This window comes from Anas platyrhynchos, chromosome 8, assembly GCF_047663525.1.
Source record: "Anas platyrhynchos isolate ZD024472 breed Pekin duck chromosome 8, IASCAAS_PekinDuck_T2T, whole genome shotgun sequence".
Classification (NCBI taxonomy): domain Eukaryota; kingdom Metazoa; phylum Chordata; class Aves; order Anseriformes; family Anatidae; genus Anas; species Anas platyrhynchos.
Window position 1 is genome coordinate 30,721,456 of NC_092594.1, and position 27,242 is coordinate 30,748,697.

The 27,242-nt window shown below is 41.6% G+C and overlaps 2 protein-coding genes across 4 annotated transcripts in view; one reads left to right on the forward strand and one right to left on the reverse strand.

The window, feature by feature from the left end:
• Positions 1-1,855: 1,855 nt before the first annotated feature.
• STIL (STIL centriolar assembly protein) lies at positions 1,856-20,472 on the reverse strand. Its single transcript, XM_027462807.3, has 16 exons — positions 20,242-20,472; positions 20,004-20,107; positions 18,218-18,333; positions 17,927-18,114; positions 16,704-16,951; positions 15,805-15,888; positions 15,560-15,646; positions 13,752-13,899; positions 12,523-12,632; positions 11,584-11,698; positions 9,706-10,761; positions 8,221-8,386; positions 7,192-7,417; positions 5,047-5,239; positions 4,332-4,582; positions 1,856-3,371 (listed from the first exon to the last, which is right to left on the reverse strand). Exons 2-16 carry the CDS (start codon positions 20,093-20,095, stop codon positions 2,546-2,548), a joined length of 3,906 nt encoding a protein of 1,301 aa, XP_027318608.3. The 5' UTR covers positions 20,096-20,107; positions 20,242-20,472; the 3' UTR covers positions 1,856-2,545.
• A 98-nt stretch (positions 20,473-20,570) lies between these two features.
• The window catches only part of CMPK1 (cytidine/uridine monophosphate kinase 1), a 37,215-nt gene continuing 30,543 nt past the window's right edge, over positions 20,571-27,242 (forward strand). For 2 of the 3 annotated variants that reach the window (XM_072041430.1, XM_072041431.1), the window contains exon 1: positions 20,571-20,921. In XM_072041430.1, the coding sequence (XP_071897531.1) occupies positions 20,847-20,921 (75 nt within the window). In that variant the 5' untranslated portion in view covers positions 20,571-20,846. The remainder of the gene's footprint in view (positions 20,922-27,242) is intronic. The other variant, XM_027462809.3, reaches the window with a different exon arrangement.

The following is a 27,242-nucleotide window of genomic DNA, read 5'->3' on the forward strand; positions in this document are numbered from 1 at the left end:
CAGGAAGCGTTAAAGATAGAACAGCCGGGGCTGGGCCGCGCAGATTAGGAAGCCGAGCATCTTCTGGGCCCCCAGACCCGGGGGGAGCATTGCCTCCTCCGGCCCGGCTGCGAGCGGAGCCCCCCCGGGTCTCCCCCGAGCCCCCCGGCACCTGCCGGGCTTCGAGGAGGGCCAGGAGCTGCGCAGCAAAACCTGGAGGTGTTTGGGTTTTGCTAGGATGAAGGGGAGAGGGAAATAACAGGGAAAATAACAGCTCTAAGGGGCTGCCCCCTCCCCGCTGCACATCCCGGGGCTCAGAGCAAACCCAGCAAATTGCGGGGATTTGGACCCGGAGCTGCAGCGGGTGCTTTGGGAAGCAGGCAGCAGGCATCCCAAAACCTCCCAGCCCTACACCGCGAAAGGAAAAGCGGTTTTAGGGAAGGGTGGTTTATTTTTTTCGGCCAGTAACTGAACATTTCAGTGGCTCAGCTCGCTGTCCAGGATCATACACGATTTGCGTAACTTAATTTAATACCACACCCTCGTCCCGAGCTGCGTGCAAGCAGCGAGGCTTTTGTTTTCAAATTGCTCCTCGCCTGCAAGCATTTGAAGAAAGTCTTCAAAATATTAACCAATACAACTGTCATCTTCCTGTGTTTCCAGACATTTTACAATAGGAAACAAAGAACAAAACCCTACAACAATAGCTCAGAGGTATGAATTGCCTCATTCATCCCAGTGGAATGTCCAAAAACATTAACTATTTTTTGGCTACTTCAGCAGAAACCAGGCTGCCGGATTGTAAGCTTGCGCCTGACCCAGTAGCGCTTCAGAGTGGGAAAGCCTCCCCTTCTTCCCGGCACGGAAAAGTAGTAGCAGCTTTCCTGAAAGGAAGCGAATAGTCTTGGTGATGGAAGAGGCTGCTGCGAGGAGAAATTCTGACACAGCGTGAAGCCGCCGCCTTCCTCTCTCTATACCCAGGCAGCTCAGCTTTGCTCTGAAAAAAATAGTGGCTTAATTCAAGCCTGATTCTTAGCCCATAAAGGCGGTAGGTGCTGGAACTCTTACTGTAATAAATTAATTAGCAATTAGTCTATAATCAAACATGCCATAAACTAACAGAGCCACCCCAGCCCTTCAGCTCTGAACGGGAAAAGCCTGGGACTTTGGTGGAGGTTGCTTTAATTTCTGTTTTAACACCCTTTGAGCAGGAAAGACGAGGTCAGCACCGTAGGCTGAACTCGTGTTGAGACAATGCCATCATAAAAACAAAGTTTGTTCACACTCCCATTAAGCCCGAAGCGTGCTGATGCACCACAGCCAGGGAGAAAACAGATGGCACTATGTCATTCGGCCCCGTCCTCCCTGTTACGGATGGTGGGAACTGGAATAAATTGCAACTTCCACCGCCACGGCCTCATTTCCAAGACCAGGAGGTCAGAAGGGAGCCGCGTTAGCTGCAGTGACGCTGGTGGAGCCACGTCCTTAGGACTTGCCAGAGGAAGCTGAGCTGTCAAAGCCAGCGCTGGGCACCTGGGGCTTCCTGAGCCAGGAGGAACGCAACCAGCACCACAATCCCAGGAGTACCTATTACACCTAAACATTTGTACAGAATTCCGAGTCTGAACAGAAAATCAGTAGCTGAATTCCTCAGTTTCCATAATCCCGTAATAGCAATCCCAATAATACGCTGTAAAGCTTTCAGACTGATCTGTGTTAATGAGGAATAATTTATTTATTTTGCTTACCCTCCCACCTAACACTGGGATTCCTGAAGAGTTATTACCAGGTGACATCCTCATACTTCTTCAGCCATTCTCAACAGTGACCAGGAATTAACAAATGTCTTAAATGAAGGCTACACCAAACAACTGGAGATTTTTTATTTTTTTAATGAAATATTTGACCTTTATGAGCAATTCGTAGTTATTAAATAAATAGAAAACATTCATTCAGAAAAAAAAAAATCACAAAAGTTATGAAAGTGCTAGTTTTCCCCGATTTCCTTATAAAATTTCATGATACAGAGTCTGTTACATGTGCCTTCCTGTCTGAATTCAAAATAACTTTATGCAAAGTAAAACCATGGTTATAGTTCCCTTCCCACCCAGCGCAACCCCACACACAGGAATCCAAACGTTTCAGACTTCTAGAAGTTAGTGCTTTAGCCCTGCTGCCCCTGCTCTGCCACACCACAGCGATGGCTCACAATTGGCACAAACACGTAAAAGTCAGTAGTTAAAAAATTCAACAGAAGAGCATTTAAATAAGCATCATTATTAAAGCTTCATTAAGGCTTCAAGTTGATTCACCTCCTGGATACTTTAAAATTATGCTTAACTGTAAACACGAGTGCAAACATACTTCAATGCTGACCAGCACTGACTCGACCAGACATCTAGAGGTGGCTCTCAAACTGGGCTGAAAGCTCAGTTCTGCAAATTTTAATGTTGCTACAACAAAGAGACCTCATAAAAGACAGCTTAATCCTTGGTTTCCTGCAGTCTTTTACAGAGGGGTCCCACTTCGATTTGAAACAGCATCTGCCAGTTATCTCTGGAGATGTTCAGAACAACTTTGGCAGTTGCCTGAGTTGTTTTACATCAAGAATGGTGCCAACCGAGTTCATGCTGTGTGACTGGTGTAATGTTTCAAGGGCTGAAGTATGCAGATTTCCAGGGAAAACTTTAATGTCTCCTTCATATTTCCTGCCAGGTTGTTCAGTGAATTCAACCTTCCCAGGTAACAATCTGTGGTTTGATTTTAAATCCTTCAAAATCTCAACCGAGTTTTCATTTGCTTGTTCTGCTCTGGGAGGAAAAAAATCATTTGTAATGTTTCTTATCATAGGACCGTTTAATTCTGGCAGAGGAGCATTAGCAGTCAGCTCTCTGCTGCGACTTTTCAGATGAGCAGGGAGTCCTTCATCAATTCGTTTGGATAATTGAGTCCAGTGGTTGAAGCCATCCGACACAGGGGTGCAGTTGTGCAGCGCGTTTTCACTTTTGTCAGTGCCACAGCTGCCACCTTGAACGTGCAGTTCCTCTTCATCCTCACTACTGTCGTTGCCCTGTATCAGTCCGTATCGTTTCATGTACTTCTTGGTGGCAAAGGACATATTGTTTGGTGAAATTAGGCTAAGGCCCACCATGCTCTTGTCCACATTTGCATGTGAGGCGTCTTGGAAAGAGAAATCGGGAGGAGGATTTGGGCCTGAGCGACTGAGAGAAAGTCTAGATAACTGATTTTCACTGAGATACTTGAGTGCTATAGCGTTTGCTTCCATGCTCAGATCAACTACGTTGGGAGTTAAGCCATACATGCTGACATTGGCAAACGACATGTAATTTAGTCCAGGAATCACTGCTTCGGGATTTATGCATGCCAGGATGCTGAAATAAAGCAGCAAAAAGTTAGTTTAGCGTTACAGGAAAAGAAATATGCATTTCACAGTATAATCTGATCATTTCATTTTGCTCTCCGCATTGATTTCTCCTTCCTCCTGAGCACCACAGCTTGAGCAGGCTGCTCAGTGCTGAGGCCAGACATCCTGCATGTCCTGCAGAGCAGCTCTCCAGCCAGTCATGCTGACAGTGTTCAAACAGCGTCTTGGAGAAATGATGACATTCCTTTCTGATTCAATACTGACCACAGCCCTGCTACCAGGAAGAACCAACCTCTAACAGATTTCAGAGCTGATTGTTTTCTAAAGCAGATTTGAGCTATTGTCGACTTTCATCAGCAAATGAGAAATTACCAAATGCACCACCAGAAATCAGGCTATGGAGTTGTTTCTTTCTCTATTGAGCTGGAGACCTTTGCTCAGAATTATTTATCAACCATGAATGTGGCAGAAAGAAGAATCCCATCCCCTGCCCCAGCTTTGAAGAAAAAAAATCAAGAATTCTCATTTTGTCTTACAGGTTCACTTATCAGCATATTATGGACTAGAAGAACACCAACAAACTGCAGCCAAGAAGGAAGCAAAGAAATTCTGGAAAAGTATCTGATGAAATTAAAGTGAAAATGACAGAATAGAGCTCAGAAACTGTATGACTGGAAATAGCTTTTGATAAACAGCTGAAGAGAAGATTAATTAGGAGACTGAGTTTTGGTTTACCTAACACTTACACAATAGTATTAAGAAGACAATAAGGATGAAAGTAGAGGTGTATCAGGCAGTCAGCCCTATCCATAAGCAGCCACATGAACAAGACCCATGCCTCACACTTCTCCAGAAATGCAGCTCTTAATGATACATTTTAACTTTGGGTCAGCCCTGACATAGCCAGACACCTGGACTCAGTCTTGGTAGGTCTAGAAGTTACTACTCAACATAACCAGTATTTTACCTGGCATTCTCCACTTTGTGTGTATTTTTCTTCATTTTGCTGGGCGATTCAATTGTCACTCCAAGACTCCTCAGTTGCTTGAGCGTAGCGCTAATCACACTCTCTTTATCCACCACTCCCGTGTCAGCCTCCGAGTCCTGTTCTGTTGCATCATCACCACTCTGATACTTAGGACCATCATTAACAAATCCTGTTTTTACTGGCAAGTGATCTTGCTCTTCTGAGGACTTTAAGAGATGGTTTACTTGGCCCTAGAGAAAAAATGGGGCAGGGAAGGGACCACATTGCCAAAATTATCATGACATGCAGGAGTTGTCACGAAAGCAAACTGTTTTGTTCTTTTGTAATTTACTACACAACTAGATGGGCTAACAGCTTGTTTGACAGACAAGCCAAACTCAGATTCGGTTTAGATGCGATCACATAAACTCACGTCAGTGTACAGGAACACCGTGCTACCTTACATTTCTGTAAGCTTTCTGTTAGAGTCTGTGCTGAATTTAAACATGACATTCTGCTTCAAGATTAAAGCCTCCATCCTTGAAGAGACTTGAGGGTAAAGTGCTGTGCTATTTTAAAGGGCGTTAATTGGGAAAAGTTAACTGATATAATCTTTTAACTACAGAATTATATATCAGGCAGTAGACAGTACTCCATGTATGCACAGAAGAATTCTGTTGCATTCAGATTTGAATATGAAATTTCAATGAATTACCAGCAAGTGCTGGTAGAGCTTCTGATCCTGCGATGGACACCGGGGCAACAAGGAGGTGGGTGGCTCCAGGTTTTGCTCACTTGTTACCACCACATGGTTGCTGGCTCCCTCTGTTGGCTCTTCCTGTAAGCACATGCTTGCACTTTCTTGCAAGGATGAATTGTGAATAAGTGCTTGGGAAACATTTTCATTTCTGAAAGAAACCATTGACATAAGCAGATATATTTCTTTGAAACAGAAAACAAAAGGCATCGCTACCGGTGCCTGTCTACGAATACCAGAAAAGGAGAAAACAGACCACTGGAGATAAAGTCTAATGTTTCTTGGTTGTCTTCTGCCTGAAACTTTGAAAGAAAATGACTGCAAAAAGGAGCAAAAGCCTTTTGAGGACTGAAGAAACACAGCCTGCAGGGTAAGACTACAGCAGCCTCAATAGTTTTTCAAATGATGATTTACAATCAGTATTGGCTTCTCGGGATTTGTTAAAACTCATTGTCACTGACTTACCCTTAAAGCAGATAAAATAAGTCATTAAAATTTTGGAGTTAGTCTTACATTTTCAATATCTTTATGGACACTTAAAGCCTTTATGAGTCATATTTTCCATATGTTCTGAAACATTACTAATTCAGAAGGTATCTTTTGTTACCATTTATTCACCTTGGTTTTAAAAAAAAGTCCTGTTGAAGTTTAAAGACCACATTGGAAGAACTTCTCAAAGAGTTCTAAGTACATACATACAGAATGCAGACCAAATATCATGAACTGAGAACAAACACTCCTAGTTGAAATGTTTCTCTATAACAACAAAAGTAAAAGAAATCATAATCTGCCCTGAAGTTTACAGATAAAAAGGGTAATATTCTAGAATGAGTTAAACGATGCTCTGCATCCGCTGCTGTCTGGTGTGTACATTGCATAAACCTTTTGAGACCAGACACATCAATAGTACTATCATCCCAAAGAGATCGTTAAGTGACCCTCCTTCCCCTTCCCGTCTCTTCTCAAGAGACAAGTGTAAGATAATGGAATTTCAGAACCTAAACGATCAATTGCCTGTGTTGAAAGTGATAAGATTTAAATCACGTGACATACTAGATAGTCAATGTAGGTTATCAGTTACTGTTATACTAACAATTATTTATCAGTCCCAAAAATGTCCCCCTCCTCTTCAAAGAAGTCTGAGTGATACTCTGTGTTCCTGCCATAAGACACTTAGAAAACAATTTCACAGATTTATGTACCCAAGTTGAAGAGAAACTTCAGATGGCATTTCTTTAAAATATGATATTGAAAACAGTGATTCGAATCAGTAACATCACTGGTAGTGTTACGTATTTGTAGATAATATTGTAATCAAGTACTATGAACATTTAAATTTTGGCCTAATTATCATCATCCATCTTTCCCAATATGATTATTTTAGAAACCTAATTTAACTGGAAGGATACTCCCCCTCCTTTGGCTTTTTATACTCAGGGAATATTAGATTATTAAGTGTCAAATTGTTGAGCTGTTCCCTGTGTGAAAATAACATCCATATAGATAACTAAAAATATTTCTAAATTAGACTGAGATTAGTTATTGCTACTTGAAGAATCTGACCTTAAAAATAATGTAGTTAATATCAATGAATGTGGCACTTGCATACGCAATGTAATTAGGTGCAAAATGTGGAGAAATTCAGAGGACATATCATAATCAGTCACATAATCATAAGCCTCTCAGAACGGAAATGGTTCTGAATGCTGAAAAGGAAAAATCACTGTAGGAAAGCAAATAACTACGGCAGTGTCCCCTTTCTGCTCAGGAGTTAAGGTAAGAAAGGGAATGCTGCCAGCAGCGTACGTGCTTTTCCAAGCTAAATGCTCTTGCCATCAGCTCTTGCTGATAGGTAAGCCAGCTAAATGTGTATGACTGATAAATACAAACTCTGAAGACAACTGTGTTTTGGCAAGCCGTACAATTCAAAGCATAATTAAAAACAAACTAACAAACAAACAAACAAAGAAGGGAAGGAACACAACTGAAGTCAGGTGACCATTTTCATAATTCTTGAAAAAGAATTATGAAAAATTACAAAAAGTAGTAACTTCTTCAAGGTAGTTCAGCTTAAGTGAACAGGAGATATTTCTGGTTACTTACTGGAGAGTATTCTGATTAGCTCCTTCTTCCACAAGATGAATACTGTCTACAAAGCTGGGCATGTCAACCACCTTTAAAGAAGAAGCAATACTTGTATTACTTGCATCTTGCTCAGCATTAATTGAAATGTTTATGTCTTCCTTAGAAATCTCTGCATCCTCTTTCTTTCCTTGTGGTATGGAGTCATCCTGTTTTTCTGAGGGTGCATCCCAAAATAAGCTAGCACCTAGAAGAGAAGAATAAGATTTTTACCCATTTAGGAAAGTCATTACTATCTTTTGAGACCGATTGGTTTCGTAAAGCTAGAGCAATAATTTGCTCACATTCAGGTTTTTTTCACCATTTCAAAACTGATTTAAGGTTTAGAACAGATAGGAGTTGCCAAAACGTTGTTCAAGTGCTACGTTACAAAGTATGCTCCCAAAACATACTTGAAGAAAATAAATGGTTGTATTGAAGTGTTTATTGTACTGCCCTTGAACCTGTTGGAAAATTTACCAAATTCCTACAATAACCAAGATTTTTCTATGGATTAAACAGGAACTGATACGTTAATATGTAACCTTACAGTTACACCTGCATAATTTGCTAAAATTAAAAAGAATGCAGTCTCCCCTCTACGCACAGACCTCCATGAATTACAGAAGGCATGCTATCAATATTGTATTTAATAGAACACCAGATAGGATAATAGTTACTGCTTTTCTAAATAGTGTATTAATAATAATAAAAAAGATGTGGATATTTTCTTACAACAAATCATAATTAAAAATATAAGACCTTGCTAAAGCTATTGGAAAAATAACTCCTCCAGTGATGGCAATCACAGTCTTTGCAGCCCAAAGACTAAAGTAACTCCAGCCCAAACTCACAAACACAAACAAACCAAACTTGGCTGGTTTTGGTATCTAGGCATACGTTTGTCAGCATTCAACATTTCTGCCATACATTCCCTTCTCTCTACAGACAAAATTACAGAAATATCCAGAAAAAGCAATGCCAGTCTGTTCTTAAGGAATAAAGTGTTACCTGTGCTCACAGCAATGCTCACACTTTTTCTCATGGGCAAAGCTGGTGAGGGTTGAGTTTCCATAGTAACAAGTTCCCCTTGCTTCTCAGGCTGCTGAGCATTGCTAGATGAGGCTGTTTCGGAGGAACAAGCCTGACGAGCCTGTGCTTCCAATAAGCGTTGGATCTGTAACAGTTATCAGAATGGTATCATTTGTACAGGAAAATATAGTAAAGAGGCAGAAATGAATTATTAAATTTGGATCCTCTAAGGTCTGGATTCAAATCCAGGATGTGTTGCCACAGAAGTCTGATTAACATCCCAGTTCTCAGCCGTGCATGCAGCATAAATCAAAACATCAATTTTGACACTGGCAGAGCTAACAAATAAGAGGTTTTATGCATGCTGGCAGAACTACACCAAGAAAACTTGACGAAAGCTTATTCATACCACACTTGTTGGAAGTATTTTCTGTCCCCTTCATTCATATACAAAGCCTATTGCTCACTTACCAGCCAAGCTTTTAATATGCCAACTGTCCCTACACTGTGTTAAACCAGCTATGTATTAAATCACAAATATAAGCACTTAAATGATAAAATTAGGGTTGCCCAGGCAATCTTTACTCCAGTATTTCTATCCACTGTTTGTTGATTAATTCACAACTCCAAAGTATTTATACCATACGGAGTGGTTTCCCTCCTTCATATTTCAAGAGCTTGATTTTACAAGCAGGAACTGTATCTATAGCAGATTTCAGCTTAAATTTTCTGGTTTAGGCAGGAAAAATATGTATTGCCTACAATTGTACTATTCCCATCAATTCATCACACCCTGCAGAAGTGTAACTCGAGGTAGGTACTTTCAAGGAACTTGACTTGGTATCAAAACAAAACTTAGTGAGTCCAGTAAAACCCAATTTTCCAGCCCAGCAACAAACACCTGATGAATCTTGCCAGTTTGCTGCAAACAGACTGTTAAAGTTTTCTAATCAAGAGTCTCAACAGCTCAGGAAGCTGTAGGCTTTAAAGGTGGGTGAAGTAACACATGACAATGTTCTGTGCTTCACCTGTATGCTTACGTTAATGCCAAAGTCTATAGTCTGTCTCTAGCCTGGATACACACACATATATATACACAAATTTTTAACATAGAAAAGCATATATATATATATATATATATATATAAAAGCATGTATACATATATAAGTATTTATATAGAAGTCACATCAATTTGCATTATAAAAGTCTGCTGAAAGGGAAAGAAACCTTCATGTTTTGGAATTATGACAAAAATAAATACAAAGCTTAATTAGCAAAGTCAAAAGTTTCCATTGTTTTAAGTGACATCAATTAGCAGTGCTAATTCCACCTCCAAACCAGACGTGGTATGACGAGCTTTCTTGTCCTCATGAGAACAAACACTTAGTTTAATTCCTCTGGTAGGGAAACTATCAAAGCATAACCACCAAGAGGGCAGAGGAGAAGGCAGACATTTCAACAAACCTGGGCTTGAAGTAATTTGAGTTGTCTGTCTTGTTCTGTAAGAACCCTGTAAGCATCTGGAGATAGTCCCATCATCCCATTATCTGATCCTGCTTTAGAAGCAGGCGCGTGCAGGCATGGTGAGTGGGCTCCACAAAACTGTGGACTAGAAGGGCCTGCACTTGAAGGCGGTCTTATCCCATGCAACAAGCTATTTTCAAGAGAACAGTTCCCCATTTTCCCATGGCATCCCATGCTTATGGGGTTACTTGTGGTATATCCTGGATTGCAGCAAATATTTGGACAAATGATATTTTGATGGAGCACTGTACATGGATTTTGCTGAGCCATCTCTGACAGGACTTCTGCTCCATGCTTGGGGCTCATTTTACCAGTTCCTTGCCAGGAGTTTATTGGATTATATTGGACAGAAGCAGGAAACTGACAGTTGCATGCGCTGGTTGGACAGCAAGGTGGAACTTGAACTGGCATCTGCAGTTCTGGTGGCCTTCTGCAGCTCTGTGGTGGAAAAGCAGAGTTGTAGAGGACTGGCTGTGTAACAGCAGGAAGTTGCCTGGAACTGGACACTGAGGTTCTTCGAACTGGAGGCTCTCCCTGCTGTGCAGCTCCATCGGGATTTAATGCAAACCTTTGTGGTGGCCTTCTGGGTTGATGCTCAGATGCCTCTGGGGAAGGCCCACTACAAGGAGTCGAAGGAGAAGATCCAGAACTTTTTCTTGATTGAGGACAGGCATTCTTACAGTGCAACTGCTGCTGGAGTTGAGCTTGCTTGCCCCTGGAAGGCCTTGAAGGTGGAATTTTCTGATTCAAATGGTTTGGTAATTGCCTCAAAGAGGGATCTCCTACATTATCAGGCAAGTTTTGTTTGTCGTCAGAGTACTGGCTGGGGTAATACATAGATCCCAAGCACCATTTCTTTTTAATAGGCTGATGTAGCACTCGAGGTAGACTTTTAGCACTTGAAGTTCCCACAGGCTTAGGCAACTGTCCCGATTCCATGAAGCTCCCATCCAAAACAAGGGACAGTTCAGGAACTGAAGGAAAGATCTTGGTAACCTGAAGACAATTACACAAGCAAGTTTAAGACAACATTTTAAAGTGAGCTTTCTGCTCTTCACATGCAGAATTTTCCTAGTGTTTCTCCAAGACAGTTTTTCCATTTAGATCCAGTATTTGTCTGTTACTAGCTCCAAATCTACTGTATATGGAATACCTTTTTAAAGCTTAGAGAATCCAGATATAAGAAAAAAAGATCTCCAGGATAATTCTTATACAGCAGTACTGCTTTCTCATATCATAATAGCCATGTCTATGAAACAAAAGCTCTATATCAATCCGGAGTATGAATCCTTCCCCTTCCAGAGACAGGCTACATATTCCCTCTTATTATTGTTAGACCCAGTACGTAACAGACCGCATAAGGAGGTCAAGAAGGATGTGACAGTTGTGGATTATCAGATATGTTCTGTTGCAGGTATTTCATTATATTTGTACACACTTGAATTAAAAAAAAATAATAATAAAAAAACATTATATATGTTTTAACCCAGAAATATACAAGAAAGGGAGTTTGCAGCACCCTTCTTAACCTCAGACACCATGGCTATTCCATGTAATATTAGACAGAGTCCTTAATTAGAACCTACTATCTCTGTTCCCAAATGCTAGCATATGCAGGAATTGGTGCCTATAGCCCTGGCACAAAGGCAGGCTGACTAGCAACAGAGCTAAGACTCTCAGTCCACTTCAGTTTTGTTTTCCTCCTGCTAGCACTTTGAGATAGAAGCTTTACATTCTCTGACCCCCTTACAATGAGCTTCGCTGCTTGAAGTATCTTCTAAAATCTGAGATGCCCAGAGCAATTATTTATTTAGTTACCTGTTGACTCACTGGGTGTGGACTTGGAATGGGTCTTGGGGATAAATCCTCATCTTCCACACCAGAGTCGTGATCACTTGCAGACAGCTTACTAGGTGAACAGCCGTGGGGAGGACTAACAAACATCATTAGTCAAACAGAAATCTTTACTTGTCTGTTTTGGTAGCACTAATATGAATCTTCATGTTTGCCACTGTGCAGTCTACAGTGAAATACCAGCATCATTTTTTCCTAGAAATAGTTATACACCTCCCTGGTTAGCCAGGGAGTTCACATGGAAAACAGCTCTGGGACCAAGCAATGAAAATGCATTTGCTGCTTTTGGGCAATTAAAAAAAAAAAAAAAAAGATACTAATCCTCTCTCTCCACAGTATTTAAGTGACATTCTAACAGTGAAGCAGTGATTTATGTTAGAAAAACAGAAAGTAATAAAGCAAAGATTGTTTAAAGGAGATTGAAGGCTGTCTTACAGCCACAGATAACCAAAAATTTGATGGATAAGTCAGGTTATATATAAGTCCCAAAAATCTAAGTTTCAACCTATCTAGGTTTCAGCTCTGAAAAGTCAGAAGCAAAACTGAGTTTTTACCAACTTAAGTAGATTTCAGCTAGAGATTTGGATCAAAGGACATGGAAAACTTAATACAATGAAAATACTAAGCTCCATCAGTAAAGAAACATTTGTAGGAATATCTGCTGTATAAATTACAACTACTAGTAAGAAGAGTAGAACTATTAGTATTTTTCTCTGGCTATAGAGTCAGCTTAACCACCTTACTTGAACATAAACTCTATGAAAAAACACAAACCCATTCAGATTTTAATGCAGGATCATCACTGTAGTCAGAGCTAGCCTGCCATCCTGCACAGCAGAGATCAAAAAATCTCATCTGAAAAATATCTGATTTTTGTGCACAGCTGACATCTGAAAGATTTACCTTCTAATAGGAAGTTTCTTGCAGATTCTGCTGAAGAACTCAGTTTCTGCGTTTTGGTTTTCTGCACTCAACTCAAACTGGATAGGGATCTTGTCCGAAGGTTCAACATTCTGAAATGGAATTTTATGTATTTGTGAAGCACGCAGATTTCAACTTTTGATTACTGAGGTACTGCTCCCAAAGACATAGTTTTAAGGAAGTTTATATCTGATTATTTGTTGCTTGGCCTTTACTTTCAATTCTCAGTTCTTTTACCACTACAAGGAGGCAGGCAGCTTCCCTTCCTGTTTAACGCTGTTCCCCCTGCTACTCTGTAAAGTAGTTGGCCTATTTATAGCCATGAGCAGATGCTTCCTTGCTGTAACTGCTTAGATGCTCTTCCACAAGCCTTTACCATCAGAAGAAACAGTAACTGTTCTATGCTGATTCACATACATCTAGGAAAATCCTGGAAACAACAGAAGCAAGGCTCTGTTACTGAAGTTTTGCCATCTGCAGAAAGCTTTTTCTGGAGAAAGCACACAGTAGAACAGCACAGGACACGTAACATTAACTGCTTTTCTACCAGAGCCCAGAAGCATGTACTGAGCAAATGAACAACTCAGCCTCAGGTTCTGCACACACCCAGGAAAACATTTAAAAAAAAAAACGATATTCCTAGGATTTCTGCAAACCTTTTAATTTTTCCCCAGACTCAGCATCCCATTCTTTCAAACGGTTACTTTGCAAAAAGATGGAATTGCTTCGTTACTGCATCACAGGAAGAGCTCTGCAGGTTAGCAGCCACTGAACTCCATTTTGCATTCTTAGCTTTGCTCTCCAGAAAGAAAATACAAACATGCATCACCCACAGCAGTCAGGAAGCATCCAGCACAGTATACCAAATTAACAAATGCTACAGGAAATCAGAATAAGAAAGAACACTAGCAAATTCCAACACAGCATGCTATTTTTTAAAAGACAGACTCTTAAATGCCACTGGAAAAGTGAGCAATTCCTGACTTGGGTGGTGCTCTCACTCTGAGACACAAATTACAATAAATCACTGGGAAAAAAATAATAATAAAAAAAAACAACCAACAAACCCACATCTAACTTTAAACAGCTACATCATTTTTAAATGCTGCAGTTTCATTTGGGTCACATTATAGTGACCCCTCCTTTAAGTACTTACACTAAAGTTGATTTTTTTAATCTACCATGATGCAGTAAGGAGCCAAGCCACTTACTTTAAAGAGGTGTACAGTTTCATTGCAAGTTAACAGCTGAAACCCTAATTCAGTCTGTCCACGGCATGGAACACACTCATAAAACTCTGGATCTTTGTGTGTCAATGAATAAAGCACAACGAGAAACCTCCCAGATTCTGAGAAAACCCTAAAACAGAAAAAAAAAGTACATATCTTAAAAAAATAAGAAACAGGAAGAAGACCATTAGGTTCTCAATATATTGGGCAAATAATCAAACAATTTATCAGTCTGGTGACTTACTGTATTTTGAGTGGTACTGAGCCATAGACAGAACACAGAGGGACTTACAACTGATGCCATATGCAAGAATCAAAGCAAAGTAGAGAAACAGTGAGAATAATTTTTATACTTTCTAGCTCAACCCTTCAGGATCACTTAGTACTTTAAATGAAATCCTAGAAGTCTTCAGTAATAGTATAGAAGAAAACATTATAAAAATTATAGTGGTTTTTTTTTTTTCATAATTCAATAGAAGAGATTATAAAGACACGTAGCATGCATCATTCCTCAGAATTCCAAAAATGCTCATCAATATTAAAAACAGATTTTTTAAAGAAAAGGTATACTGAAGGTGTTTTTTGTTTGGTGGGTTTTGTTTTTTATATGGATAGGGGACAGTGTGACACAGCAGTCAATATTAGCACAGAAGTAAGATCAAGGATAAAGAAAACAACGTGCATTTCCAGGAAAAAGGTACTGCTGCTTTCAGAACAATTTTATTTTATTCTGTCCAGTTCTATCTGGGATAGAGAAAGCAGTAAGAACAAGACACTCAAAACCCACATTCCCATACAACTTTAAAACGATTCTCACAACTTAAGAGTTAAAAATATATGATGTACAGATTGAACAGTTAGCCTACAGAGGTTAATTCTCTTTGCATGGTTCATCAAATCAACCTAATCCACTTCCAAGACAGAATCAGTGAAAGTTAATGAGAGTCAAGCATCTAACTTGACTGCCAAATCTAATAATCTAATTGGGGTCTTATCTGCATTTGTGTGTCTTTAAATTGCTTAAGGAAAAAAGTCTATTCAGTAATTACAAACATCTGTTCACCAAATGTGTTTTCATTTTGTAATTTAAAAGCAAGTATGAATAACAGCATAAGAAATTCTTATGCATATACTGCATATTCCAAAGTTTAATTTACCAGAAGAACATTTTAAAACTATAAAGACCTGAACTCCCTCCTTCCAGCTTCCATATAAAATAGAACTTGGCCAATATTACAGGTGAAAAGATATAGAAAACGAGGGATGATTATTTACTAACATGACACTGAAGAAAAATCAGAATGCAAAAAACTACAAAAATAGACTACTTAGCAGGAAGTCATTACAAGACAGAACTAGCTGCAAATCTGTGTGCTTCAATGTGTTGGTTAGATACAAGCGGGGAGAAACCACATGCCAGAAAGCACCCATAAGAAAAGTTCAAAAAAACCTAACAGCTAAACACACCACTCCTTATGTAAGTGTTTCCTGCTTGCCAGATCTTATTTAAACTGAAGAATGCAGTGACCTTAATGACAGTAAATATTTACCTTCTTCTTTCTTTGGGATATTGGCCCAGCTCGCTAACGCTTCAGTTATAGTTTTCAAGAGATTTGAGGCAGAAGTCAAAACCAGGAAGAACAACTAAAAAAGACAGACCCACCTCCTATACAACACATACATCACAGAATTCCCCCAAATATCCTCGAATTTTTTATTTACCACACATTGCTGTGGGATACGTTTTTAGGCATCCCATAGTTTCTATGTTTTGTAGACAAGTGACTTGCCTTTCTTGAATTGAAGAACTGAATAAGTATCGCAGGCAGCATGCCCAAACTTGAGGACTACTGATATGAGTAACTCCACTCAGCCAACTACAAGTAAGAAGAAATATCCGATTAGAGACCGCTACATTAACAAGTTTCCACTACATATTCCCTCAAATACCACTCAAACCAGTTTGTGTATTAATATATTAATAGATATCTATCTATTTATTAACACACATCTATGTTTATGAATCTACACTTACACTCCAACTAATGGCAGAGCATATGCCTTCGGATCAGACTCAAGCAGCAAAAGTAGTTTTCTCGTCTGGTCCATAGTAAGGTAGCTGAAACAAAGCAGAAGTTGTGTTTTTTTTGTTGTTGTTTGTTTTATTATCATCACCATTAGTACTATTAATATTTTGGAAGTCAGTCTTTCAGAAAAATCCTGAAAAGAATGATGAAAGTTTAGAAAGTACTGCAAGAAGGAAGTCTGAGAAAAAAAAAAAAAAAAAAAATCAAACCCATTCTTTCTCCATACTTACTGCTTTTCACTAATTCCCTGTGTCAATCAAAAAATTATCAAGCACATTTGCTTAATATTCTGGTAGTTACAATGAATCTAGAAGTGCAAGTCACATTAAATTTGAATAACTGTCAGGAAGGCATTCACAAGGTCTCTCACCAAATAAAATGGCATTCAGTTGCTTCAGATTATTTTCCTGCTCTATGCTTAGTTCATCCTATTAAAGCAGTTACCAGTCAGAATGACTATTCCCCAACACCATCTTTATAAGCACGGTTAACAGAAAGAGCTTTTGTTCACGTTCATCTGATATTCATTCTAGGGCCAGCACTGCTATCGTTACACAAGCTGGATGCTGTTTGTAGCAGTTTTGTTGACCAGACGTGCCTCAGCCTGCCCCAGCAGGAAGGTACTTCTACTGAGGTCAAAAGCAAGAGCTTCTAGTTGAATGACTTAAGGTTTTCACCTGATCCCATTTCCTGCTTGTTTATAATGTACTGTTTTTCTAGGTACCAGAAATCGTGTTCTTTTCATGTCAGTTACTTTATTAAAAAGCAAAGCACTGAGATGCCTCCTACCTTCCTCTTCTAAGGCATACAGGCCACTTAAGGAGTTTTAGCATCATCCTTTACTTACCCGCATTTATAAGTTCCTTGCACTTGTGCAATATTCATAGGACCATTCAAATTTCTTGCTAGGGCTGTGGGAATAATTGGGACAGATTTCACAGGGGTGTATTCCAAGATATTTGCTGCGGTAATAGAAGCCCAGTGAAAACTGAAATTTAGATTATCCAGGTTTTCTGTGAAAACAATGTGAGCTCTAACAGTCAGCAGTTTAGACAGGTCCAGTGAATCTTTACTGCACAGGCTGTGCTGCAGATCCTACAAGTAAAGGAAAGAAAAAAAGTTAAACTATACAAAGTTGTCTTCATATTACTACTACGATTCCATTTTTACTGCAGTAACAACTCAAATTATTCATTAGCCAGTGCTGCAGTAGGCACCGTATAAAAAAAGATAAGCCATGCCTCCAAAGCTCATGGCTATACTGAATATAATGAATAATAATGTAAAATATATTTGAAATTAAACACATCTTAAATGCATTTGCTAGCCTTGCTTTATAATATATTCAGAAACCTGGGGATACTTAAATTAATAAATTAACAGCAACTAGAAGGCTCAAAGTGGACCATTGAAGCTTTCCTATGTGCATTCAAGAAATTTATATTTTGACATGCGGATGTATCACCATGAGAAAACCAATGTAAAGTGCTATTTGTATGAAAAAATACATAGCTGAATGTATCACTGCAGTAACTACAGGCAAATGATTACAGAAATAGGTGTTTTTTTCTGGATTATTTATCCACAGAGCACAGAATAGTTTACACATTTCAGCTATACCTACCAGCCTACACAGCCTTTACAGGTTTTCTTGCAAGTCACTTGCTTAGCAATACTTTTAATGAACTTTAATGCAAATACCGCAACTCACTTGTGATAGATTTGAAAGAAAAAGCTGTTCTTGCTTGTTTAAATAAGTGTGCTTCTATCACAGTCATCTTGCTCTTTTTCATGGTCAGACCAGCTGAAAACTTCTGGTGAGACAGCAAGATTTTAGTCGAAGATAACAGAAAGCATAATCCCTGAACTTCTGTGAAGACCACTGATTCTGAGTAGTTTTCAGTGTGCTTTTCAGTGACACTCAACCAACTAAGTACTTTTCCTCCAGGCACTACTTTTCTAGTTTTGTTTTAAATTGGTGGGGTTGGAAATTAAGACCTGTACATAGTCCAATCTCCTGCCTAGATGGCAATTTATTAAGAAACCCAAAAGCTGCCAGCAGCTGCCTACCTTAAAAGCCAAGCTGATATCTTCAGCACTGTGGACTATAATGCTGCCTGAAGAAGGTCCCCAGGCATTAACTGTACACCGAATCAAAAAGTCTCCAGGAAGAGATGCAGTTGGAACTTTGCCCGATCCACCAGCAACTTCTCGGCCAGGATCAAAACGGTCTATTGTTAGCTTTATGCCTTCCCCATCTTGAAAATAAACAAAAAGAGTCCAAGAGCAACAACTCAGGCTCCTTGATAAAGGCTTATTCAACCGACTGCTATTGGCTGTCTACTTGATATTTAAAGTTACCTTCATCCACTGCAAGAGTCCCAAGTAAAAAACAGGCAAATAATTTCTTTTCACTCTGCTTAGCATGGCGATAGGCCAGTCGCAAGGTTTTCTCCATCAGAAATAATTTTGGATTTCTAAAGAGAGACAACAAGCAAGTTTAAAGCACAAATTTTTTTTTAACGTGCTTTATTGTGCTAGCTTACGGATCTTTTATCCTCCTTTAAAAAGAAAATATACAGAAGCAGCCCAAAGCTCTAAACAGCAAAAAGATAAAAGTTAGTAATACTGCATAAAATATTCATGGGATTTTATCTCTTGTTCTGTGCATCACCCCAATCATTCACATTCAAGAACACACTTTAACTAGAATAGATTCACAGAATGCTTTATACGATTATCTTAACAAAAATATTTTGGCTTGATTAATCCTGCAAACTAAGGTCAGAGTGGAAACATTTTTTTCCCCTGGAGAATAAATAACAAGAAGAGAGAAGAGCCTTTTCAGCTGAAGAGCAACATTGTTATAGAACTAAGATGCATGCTAGTGAATTATTTTAATATAAGGTGTACAAGTTAGAAACATTAAGGCTAAAACACAGAATTCAAGTTTCATAAATCTAGAGAGTAAATAAACCACAAAGTTTAACTAAGTTTGACAGGGTGCCCTATCATTTTAGCCCTGCATTAAATGCGGATTTAAAACCTACAGCAGCCTGAGCTCAAAGCCACAACAATGTCAGGAGAAGAATTATGTAACTTATAAAATCACATAATATCATTAAAAAAAGGTAAAATGCTAAAAAGTTTGGAATTTGGTTTAGTAAGTACATCAACATTATTTAGCTCATCATAGCTTATCTGATATTGACTTGGAGAAAGTTCAAAGAGAAGCTACTGATTTATGTGAACACTGTGAAGATGACTCATATCCTCTTATCAAGATTAGAGAAGTGCCTTCATAAAAATTAAAGTAATTAATTTTAAACTTGGCTAAAACTTGGTGATTTAAATTTAAACTCACAAAGCACTATGTGGAAAGGAGATGTGAAAGCTGCTCTGACCTGTGTGTAAGGGATGCCCACCTCTTTACCACGATTACCCATATATGAAGTAAATGGGTTATATCCTTCTCCTGTCACAATGACCTTCATATACTTGCGTGAATATTGAAGATCTTGCTGTAGATATATCTGTATGAAAATTGTCCTAAGTAATAAAGATCAATTTTTGCTCTCTGTTAATTTTAAAAGTCAGGTTTGGAATATCCCGCCCTACAAGTTCACAAGTGCTTCAAGATGTTCCTCCAGACTCATTCTAACAATAAATAAATAAATAAATAAATAAATAAATAAATAAATAAATAAAAACTTTTGGTATTTGAACCCTGATTTCTGAAGCAAGCAAAAGAGCTTCAAGTTTTACTTGAAGCATGCTATCTACATTCAGTTTGCCAAAAAAAAAAAAATACTTTCCTTTGGATACTTAGAGATAAGGAAAAGCAGGTTAAAGAAAGCTACAAGCACGCAGTTACTTCTGCACCTTTCCATGTAGGAAGCGAACCGAACGCAATTGTAGTTTAGACGAAGGTACCTCCAACCCACCTGACTGCAATTACCCCACAGAAAGAGAAACTTCTTAAACCCTTAACTCTTTTCAATGAAAAACCCCTATGTGCTTATTGCAAACACACCGGTTGGTTCTTTCTCCTTTGTGTTTTTTATACACTATATACAGAAGATAACGAAGCTTTGAATCGCGTAATTCTCATGTCAGCCACCAGCTGCCTAAAAAGGCCTCTCCGTACCTGTAGTAGGCGATGTGCGACCCCACGGCCTCACCCATGGGCGCCGGGTCCCAGAGCGCGCACCTGGCCAGCGGGAAGCTGAAGGGAACCATCCTGAGACAGCGCTGGGAAGACGGCAAAGAGACAAAGTAAAGCGCCGAGTTCAGCCCCACGTTCAATTATCGTTTTTCAGAAGGAGCAAATAAATAATTAGTTAAGGAAAAACACCAAATTGTTGCCCCGGAGCCCCCCTCGTTACCTGCGGGCCGGGGTCCGCCGCCGGCCCTGAGGGCGCTGCCTGAGGGGAGCCGCTGTCGCTCCCGCCGCTCGCCCCGCGCCCGCCGCCAGCCAATGGGAAGGCACAACCGGCCGCGCTCCCGCCCCCTCCGCCCTCCGCCAGCCAATGGGCGGCGCCGCCTCCCTCCACATCGCGGCGCGCCCCCTCCCCGCCGAGCCAACCGCCAGCGCGCGCGCGCAGGGCGGGGGGGATTTAAAAACGGGCGAAGAAACGGTCGGGGAAGGGGCGCGCGCATGCGCACTGCGGCGCGGCGGAGTTGCCATGGCGACGGGCGCCATGTTGGGGGCCGGGCCTGGCGGAGCGCGGCCTGCTGCCCCCACCGGCGGCTACCGGCAGCTCGGGCCGCGCGGGGCACGCCGGGTGCTGCGGGGCGCTGAGGCGCCCGGAAGCGCTTTCCCCGCGGCGGGGCCACCTCAGCGCCGGCTCCGCCTCAGCCTCGCACCGCCCGCCAGCCGCCCTCAGCCGCCCCCGGTCTCGGCTGCCGCCGCCGCCGCTCTCCGCTCGGTCGCCGCCCCGCCGCCGCCGCTGTCCTGCTGCTGCTCCGCCGCCGCCGCCTCCTCCTCCTCATGAAGCCCGTCGTCGTCTTCGTCCTCGGCGGGCCCGGGGCGGGCAAGGGGACGCAGTGCGCTCGCATCGTCGAGGTGAGGGCGGTGGGCTCTGGGGGAGGGGGGAACTACATTTCCCAGCGTGCCCCGCGGCACGGCTGCGGGGGGCTCCTGCGGGCGAGGCCGCGGGGCACGCTGGGGGTTGTAGGCTGCACCCCCCCCCCCCCCCATTCCTGAGGGCGGGCTGGGCTGGGTGCTGGGGCCGGGGCTGTGGTGCTGGGCACGGCCCGGCCGGCGGGGAGACGTGGCAGGGGCTGGCCGTTTGGCCCTCTGCCACCTCGGGTAGCGCCCACGGTTGAAATTTGGCTCGGTGCTATGCTATGGTAGAGGTCAGAACGTGTCCTGGCCCCCCAGGAGCTAACCTCGTCTCCTCTTATTTCAAAGAGCCCCAGGCTGGTGGCACAGCATGACGAGGCGTTCGGCTCTGCTCTTCACGTTTGTCTTCTTCCAAATGCATTTTTACAGTCCTTTGAGGTAGAACAGATGCTGAAGAGGAAAGGGTGACTCTTGCACAGTGCAATATTCTCCGCCTAAAAAACAAACAATCAGATTGTAATTACGTAGTGCTCAGGTGGGTAATTACAGAAGTAGTTGATGCTTCCAGACGTGCGTGTTGGCTTTGAGATATTTTTGTTCCCTGAGCACATGCATTTTATTTTTTTTTTCATGGAAAGCCTCGAAGGATCAAGGTCTATCCGTGCCCCAAAGAAAAACAATGACAGAACTGTAGTAATGCCCGTATTTCTGAATCTGCTGATTGTGGAGGGAAAAAGGACAAAGCACCCAACCAAAAATCCCAGCACAGGCACATTTAATGTGTCTTCAGTTCTGGCGATGCCCTGGCAGTGCTGTTGCAGTTTCTGTGTGCTGCCATCACATCCCAGTCCTTGGTACCTATAACTGTGTTAGGCAAATTTGGTGCAGACTGAAAAATGCCATTCAGACTTCAGTTCTGAAGGATTTTAACCTCAAATTATGGACTCTTCAAGCTGGCTTATTCCTTAAATTAAGCGGTGGGATGAAAGGTTTGTAGCGCTCATAAAGCCGTTTTGGTAAGGTCAAATTCAGTCCCTGGAACGTAGCAAACAAATGAGCTTAAACTGTAGGGAAATTTTTTAGGCTGTCATTAATGGCTTTCGCCAAACCATTAGCATAGCCTCAGGGCTGAAGAACCTCCTGTGGCTGCTGCCCTGTGTTCAGAAGTATGAATGCCTCTGGCTTGATAGGCTACGCTAATTGGATAAAGACCACTTCAGGAGGAAGGATTCAAATGAATCACTGCTACCCTAATTGTAGTCGCAGCTAAAAACGGAAAACTAACTTTGCTTGTACTGTATTTATTTTCTTTCTAAGCCTAGAAAGAGAAGCCCAAAAGCTAATAAATGGGAACTTGCTTTAATTCTGCTAATCCTGTTTGCTGCGTGGAAAGAAGTTACTGACGGCCTGTGCAGTGGGCTGACTGCAGGAAGCACAAGGGGCTGCTGACAGCAGTGTCTGGCTCTCCCACTCCCTTGGGCAACTCTGCGGGAGTTGCTGGCTAAGCCTTGAGGGAGGGAAGGTCTGGGGTGGCTCCAGTGAGGGCTGGGCTTGGGGGAGTCTGCTGGAAAACTTCAGAAAGAGAGAGCATGAACAGGGAAGTATGGATGAAATGCAATCAAGGCTCTGTTGAGCACCAGATTTTTTTAAGCTCACACCATTGGCCTGGCCCTCACAGCCCCCCAGAGAGCCCTAATGCAGGCAGTTGAATGGCCTTTATGCACTCAGTGCTGCCTTCAGGTTGAAAGTGTATTTTTGTTTGGATTTTAAACCCCGTTGGCAGCTTGCCGCAGAGAAAAGGGGCTGCAGCTAAGTAATAATAAACCTCATTCATCTTTGTTGTATAAATGGGCTGATTAATATTAGTTTATGTTAGGAACGAATCCGATCCCGTATCTTGCTCTAAACCTGGAGTTTGTGCTCAACAAAAAGTCAGTATGAACTATAAATACTTCTCAGTTGCTGTACATGCTGGAGATGTGGGACGGAGCACGTCACGTGGAGAGGCCTCTCTCTGCTGAGGTGTGACCCCATATGATTTTTAGCTTCAAATGACTTTATTCAAAACCACAAGCTCCTGTAGGTGGTTTGTGGAGCTGGCATTAAGTACTACCTGGGAACAATTTCTCAAAAAGTGTTGTAATTGCTTTGCTGACTGTGTTTCTCCCTCCCAGAGAAGGGAGATAGCCATCAGTCATTACAGGTAAGATGTGGATTTCCTAAGTACCAGCCTGCATCGTGGCTGTTCAGATCGCAGCCCCTCATTACGGACCGGGCGTGTATTTGTATCAAGTTTGGACTAAAACGGGGAAGTGATTTGAGGGAAGAATTTGTAATAGCAAGTGAAAATGGGTATTGACACAGTGTACAAAAGAGAGCAGCAGGTAAGTGATTAGGTTTCTTTATCTTTGCAGATAAGGTTTGAAGAGACAGCTGAAGGAGGCTGGTTTCCTCTGATACGGAGGGGAGACTTGTGCGTGTATTCCCTAGGCTCACAGAATTGTCACTGAAATGTAAATTCAGTAGAAATGCTGCTCTATTCCTCCTATTTGGGAGGGGATGAAGCAGAATTCCCTCTTAAGTGCCTGCTCTCTCCCCGCCCTGCAGATTAACTCCCACAGCCTTCCACGGCTGCCTGAGGTAGCGTTCAGCATCGCTGGGATGTTGCAGGGCTCTCTGTGGGGCAGCTGTTGGAGCAGGTAGATGAAGGCATCTGAGTGCATGTTCTTGAGATGTAACCTTCATACTTTCCACAGCGTTTATCTTTTGTGATTGCGAGGTCATTATGTGTATATAGGACAAAATGAATGTTTTATTACTGACTTTTGAACTTTGCTAATGAAGTAGTTATGGTACAGTCAAGGAAAAAATACCTAATTCCTCAAATCTGCACAAAATATGATTTCATTAACTTAAACTTTAAATTTTTACAACCTTTGCCTGAAACACAAAGATCCTTTGGGAGAGGGGAAAAAAGAATAACTAAATAATCTGTCTTAATTTCAAGCAAGATGTCAGCTGTTTTTGTTGTTGTCTCTTTGTTTTTTTGGCAAGGTGACTCTGCAGGGATTTGGGGTATGCAAAACACCCCTCTGTGCATACGCCAAATGTAATTAATTCCCACCGCAGCCCTAAGCTGGATATTTGTGTTTAAAATTCAGCCCACAAGGTGGGATGCTGAGCCTCTTCTTTCTGCAAGATCGTAAATTAGAATCCAAGGGGGAAAAGGTGCTAAGTTGTTTTGGGATGTGTGATAGAGATTCTCTGGGGAGAAGAAAACTGCAAAGAAGAAGGCAGTGTATCAGAAACTTCCTCTGGAAGCAGCAGTAGCAGATTTAGTTTTTTGCTGTCATGTGTTAATTGTCCTCTGGAAGTCTGCAGAGAGACAGCGGTAACTTTCTTGAAATAAAATCGTTTTCAAAGTTGTTTGCTCTAAACTCAGTTTTTAAAATCCCTTCCAAGAGTGCCACGTACTGGTAGTCCAGTTAGCTCCGAGTTCTCATGATTGTTTGCTGGAATGTCAGTTCATATTTCTGAACCGTGGCGCTGTTGTGAAACATGGTGAGAGATCATTTAACCCCCCTCAAAAAAAAAAAAAATCCCTATATGCTTCCATTTTACAGAACCCAGGCTCGCTCGCTGGGCATTGAATTTAGGACTTTCCCAGCCATCCTGGGTGTCTTTTGTTCAGCTCTGCGTTCCTGAAGCACTGGGGTGTTCTGTTTGCCCCCCACTTCCCCAGAGGCGCTATCAGTGGGATCTCCTTTGTGTGTTTTGTTTTTATTAGTGTGGGTTTTGTGCTTTTTGTTTTGTTTTGCCTTGTGTTTTGTTTTGTTTTCCCCCAGAAGCAAGAATATATCTCTAGCTAGGGAAATCTTTTTTTAATTTTTTTACTGGAATATGCAGACAGAAGGGCTGCTACTGCATGATGATTTATACCTCAAAGTTCTGTTTCTATGTGTAGATTGCCAACGGGGCAGACAAGACTTTTTTAGGTTTAAGCAAAACAAACAAACCCCAAACCCCACACCATGAAGGCTGCATGCTTTACACGGTTCTATTTTTATTTCTTTACTAGCTCTTGAAGAGGCTATCTGAGAAAATGGGCAACCTTACGAAGCAACTGAAAGTTGCCAGAAGATATGACAGGCCAGAACTAGGGCAATAAAAGTTTGGTTTTTATTTGTTCAGCCCTTTGACTTTCATTTGCAGATTAACAACGATAAGCCAAGATAGGATTCAAGGTCAGAGCAGTAATTTGTGTTGCTCTAGCTTCTTTCTTGGCTTCTGCGCACTCAAGGAACTTCCAAACTGTGTAGCAGAGAGGTGTGCTGCTGGACCACACGGGGCTGAATCAGAAGCAAACCTCGTGCTCCGTGAAAGCTCCAGCATGGGGTCCCAGCAGCAGCTGATCCACGCTCCTGGTTCCTTCTTACTATGCTGAGGGAGCGGCCAGGCTGAGCTCTGCCACGTTCAGGTGTGTCACGGATACGAGCCCTCTGCTCTCGTTTGCAGTTCATGTGAATCTACTCGCCTTTCAGCAAACACAACGTAAGGCTTGTGCTGGCTGCAGGCGGATGTTGCAGATCCTGGCTGGCAGATGACAGATCAAGTGGCAGTGGTACAGGGAAGAGAAGGGCGTTCTGGAGAGGCAGCAGGCTTGGGGTTTCATTTGGAGATGTGGCACATCCAGATTGTGCGTCCCAGTTCGCCCTGCTGAGTGGAGCCTGATTTCCCAAGCCTTTGTGCGATGAACAAGCAAGCTGTGCTTCGCTCTCTTGCAGAGCACTGTTAAGGGCTGTTCTAAGTAACACCTCTCAGGTGGGATTGCTAGAAACTTGAACTTGCCTTTCCACTTCAGTCTGCTTTTCGAAAGCAAGGGAGGAAGGTATCTACACTGAAAACAGATTTTCTGTTAGAGACTGGGGTCATGGTTCTCCAAATGTGAAAACAGTTTTGAAAACAATGAGAGCAGCTTATATGGTAGCTCTTTGATGATTTCTTCTTTTTTTTTTTTTTCTTCTAGAAGGGCGTGCCTGTTAGCTAGCATAGTGGAAAACATTATCTATGAAATGTTTTAGAATAGTGAATTGTTTATTTTCCAAGGTCTAGAAGTCTGTCCAGATCTTAGGTGCATGGCATCCAAGTATTTTATTTTTTTGTTTGTTTAACCTGGTTGCTATTTTAAGCCGACCTTTCAGCCGTCAGCTAATGTTATGGATCTACTCTAAAAGAATGTATGCATTCTTCTGGGAGAATTGGAGGAACTGCTTTTTCATTGTTTGGAAGTCACAGCCCTCTCTTTCTGATTTCAGAGAAGTGGTTGCAACAGGTTCCATCCTGGGGATTGCATCGCGATGGGCTTGGCGCTGCTGGAAAGTGCTGGCACAATGTGAACTTGCAAGGCGTGAGAGCATTTAGCCTGGTGGTGCAGTAACATTACAGTCTCTTTTGCGAGCTCTTGGGGAAAGTTAAAGTTTTGTCTGCTTCAGGACACTTGCTGAGGGTTTGTCTCGCCAAAGATGAAAGAAAACTTTGTGTCCTGGGCACATGGCTTGATTAAAACTGGCAAGAGCAGCATGAGCACCACGTCCCTGCAGCCTGCTGCGTATAGACTCGCAGTCAGGCCTTTCTCTGTGCTTGTTTGTGTTGTTTAAACTGACATGTTGTCTTTGGCTCTTGCGCTCAGAGCAGTTAACAAATAGATGTTTTGCCACTGAAGGAGAAGTTTGTTTTCCTTATTGCCTGGTTAATCCGTTCTGAAGGTTACTCCAGAAGACAATTTACTATTATCTAAAACAACTCTATTTATACAGCAGCACTTTAAAACACTTCTATCTTTTACTTTCCCGTTCAGCCGTTAAAAAATAATTTAGTTTGCTGCTGCAAAGGACAGAGAATTCCAAAAATTGTCTGACTCAAGTTTCTTTTCATGCATGAAAAGGGACATGCCAAGGAAAATTAAATGGTTTGGTAATCCTCTAAAACAGAAGGGATTATATTTTTCCTCCTGTTTTCTTCTTCGTAGAAACTTAATGTGAAAAACATCATCGTTCTTTACTTCACCAAGGACTGCATGTTAATTTGGGGTTCAGCAGAGTAAGGTTTCGTGCTTAAGAGAAAAGATTTACTTGGGTTTACGGCTTCTGTAGTCCATAGTTAATATGTAGATTTGCAGTTAAATAGGCATGTCCAAATGCAATGCACATGAAAGCAGGAGTACAGAGAGCTTACAGAAGATATTTGTGGAGGTTTTTGTTCACAGTTACTTAAAGCAAAATCTTGTTTCCTTTTCTTTCCAGATGTGTAGAGTTTTGGAGA

What these genes read in the sequence shown, in the direction of transcription:
- STIL (XM_027462807.3), bottom strand. Translation starts at nt 20,095, where the DNA reads ATGGTTCCCTTCAGCTTCCCGCTGGCCAGGTGCGCGCTCTGGGACCCG. An exon ending in GACTCTTGCAGTGGATGAAG is followed by an intron (nt 18,115 to 18,217) that starts GTAACTTTAAAT and finishes TTTATTTTCAAG; the next exon opens with ATGGGGAAGGCATAAAGCTA. An exon ending in GAGCATTGCTGTGAGCACAG is followed by an intron (nt 7,418 to 8,220) that starts GTAACACTTTAT and finishes CTTCTCTTCTAG; the next exon opens with GTGCTAGCTTATTTTGGGAT.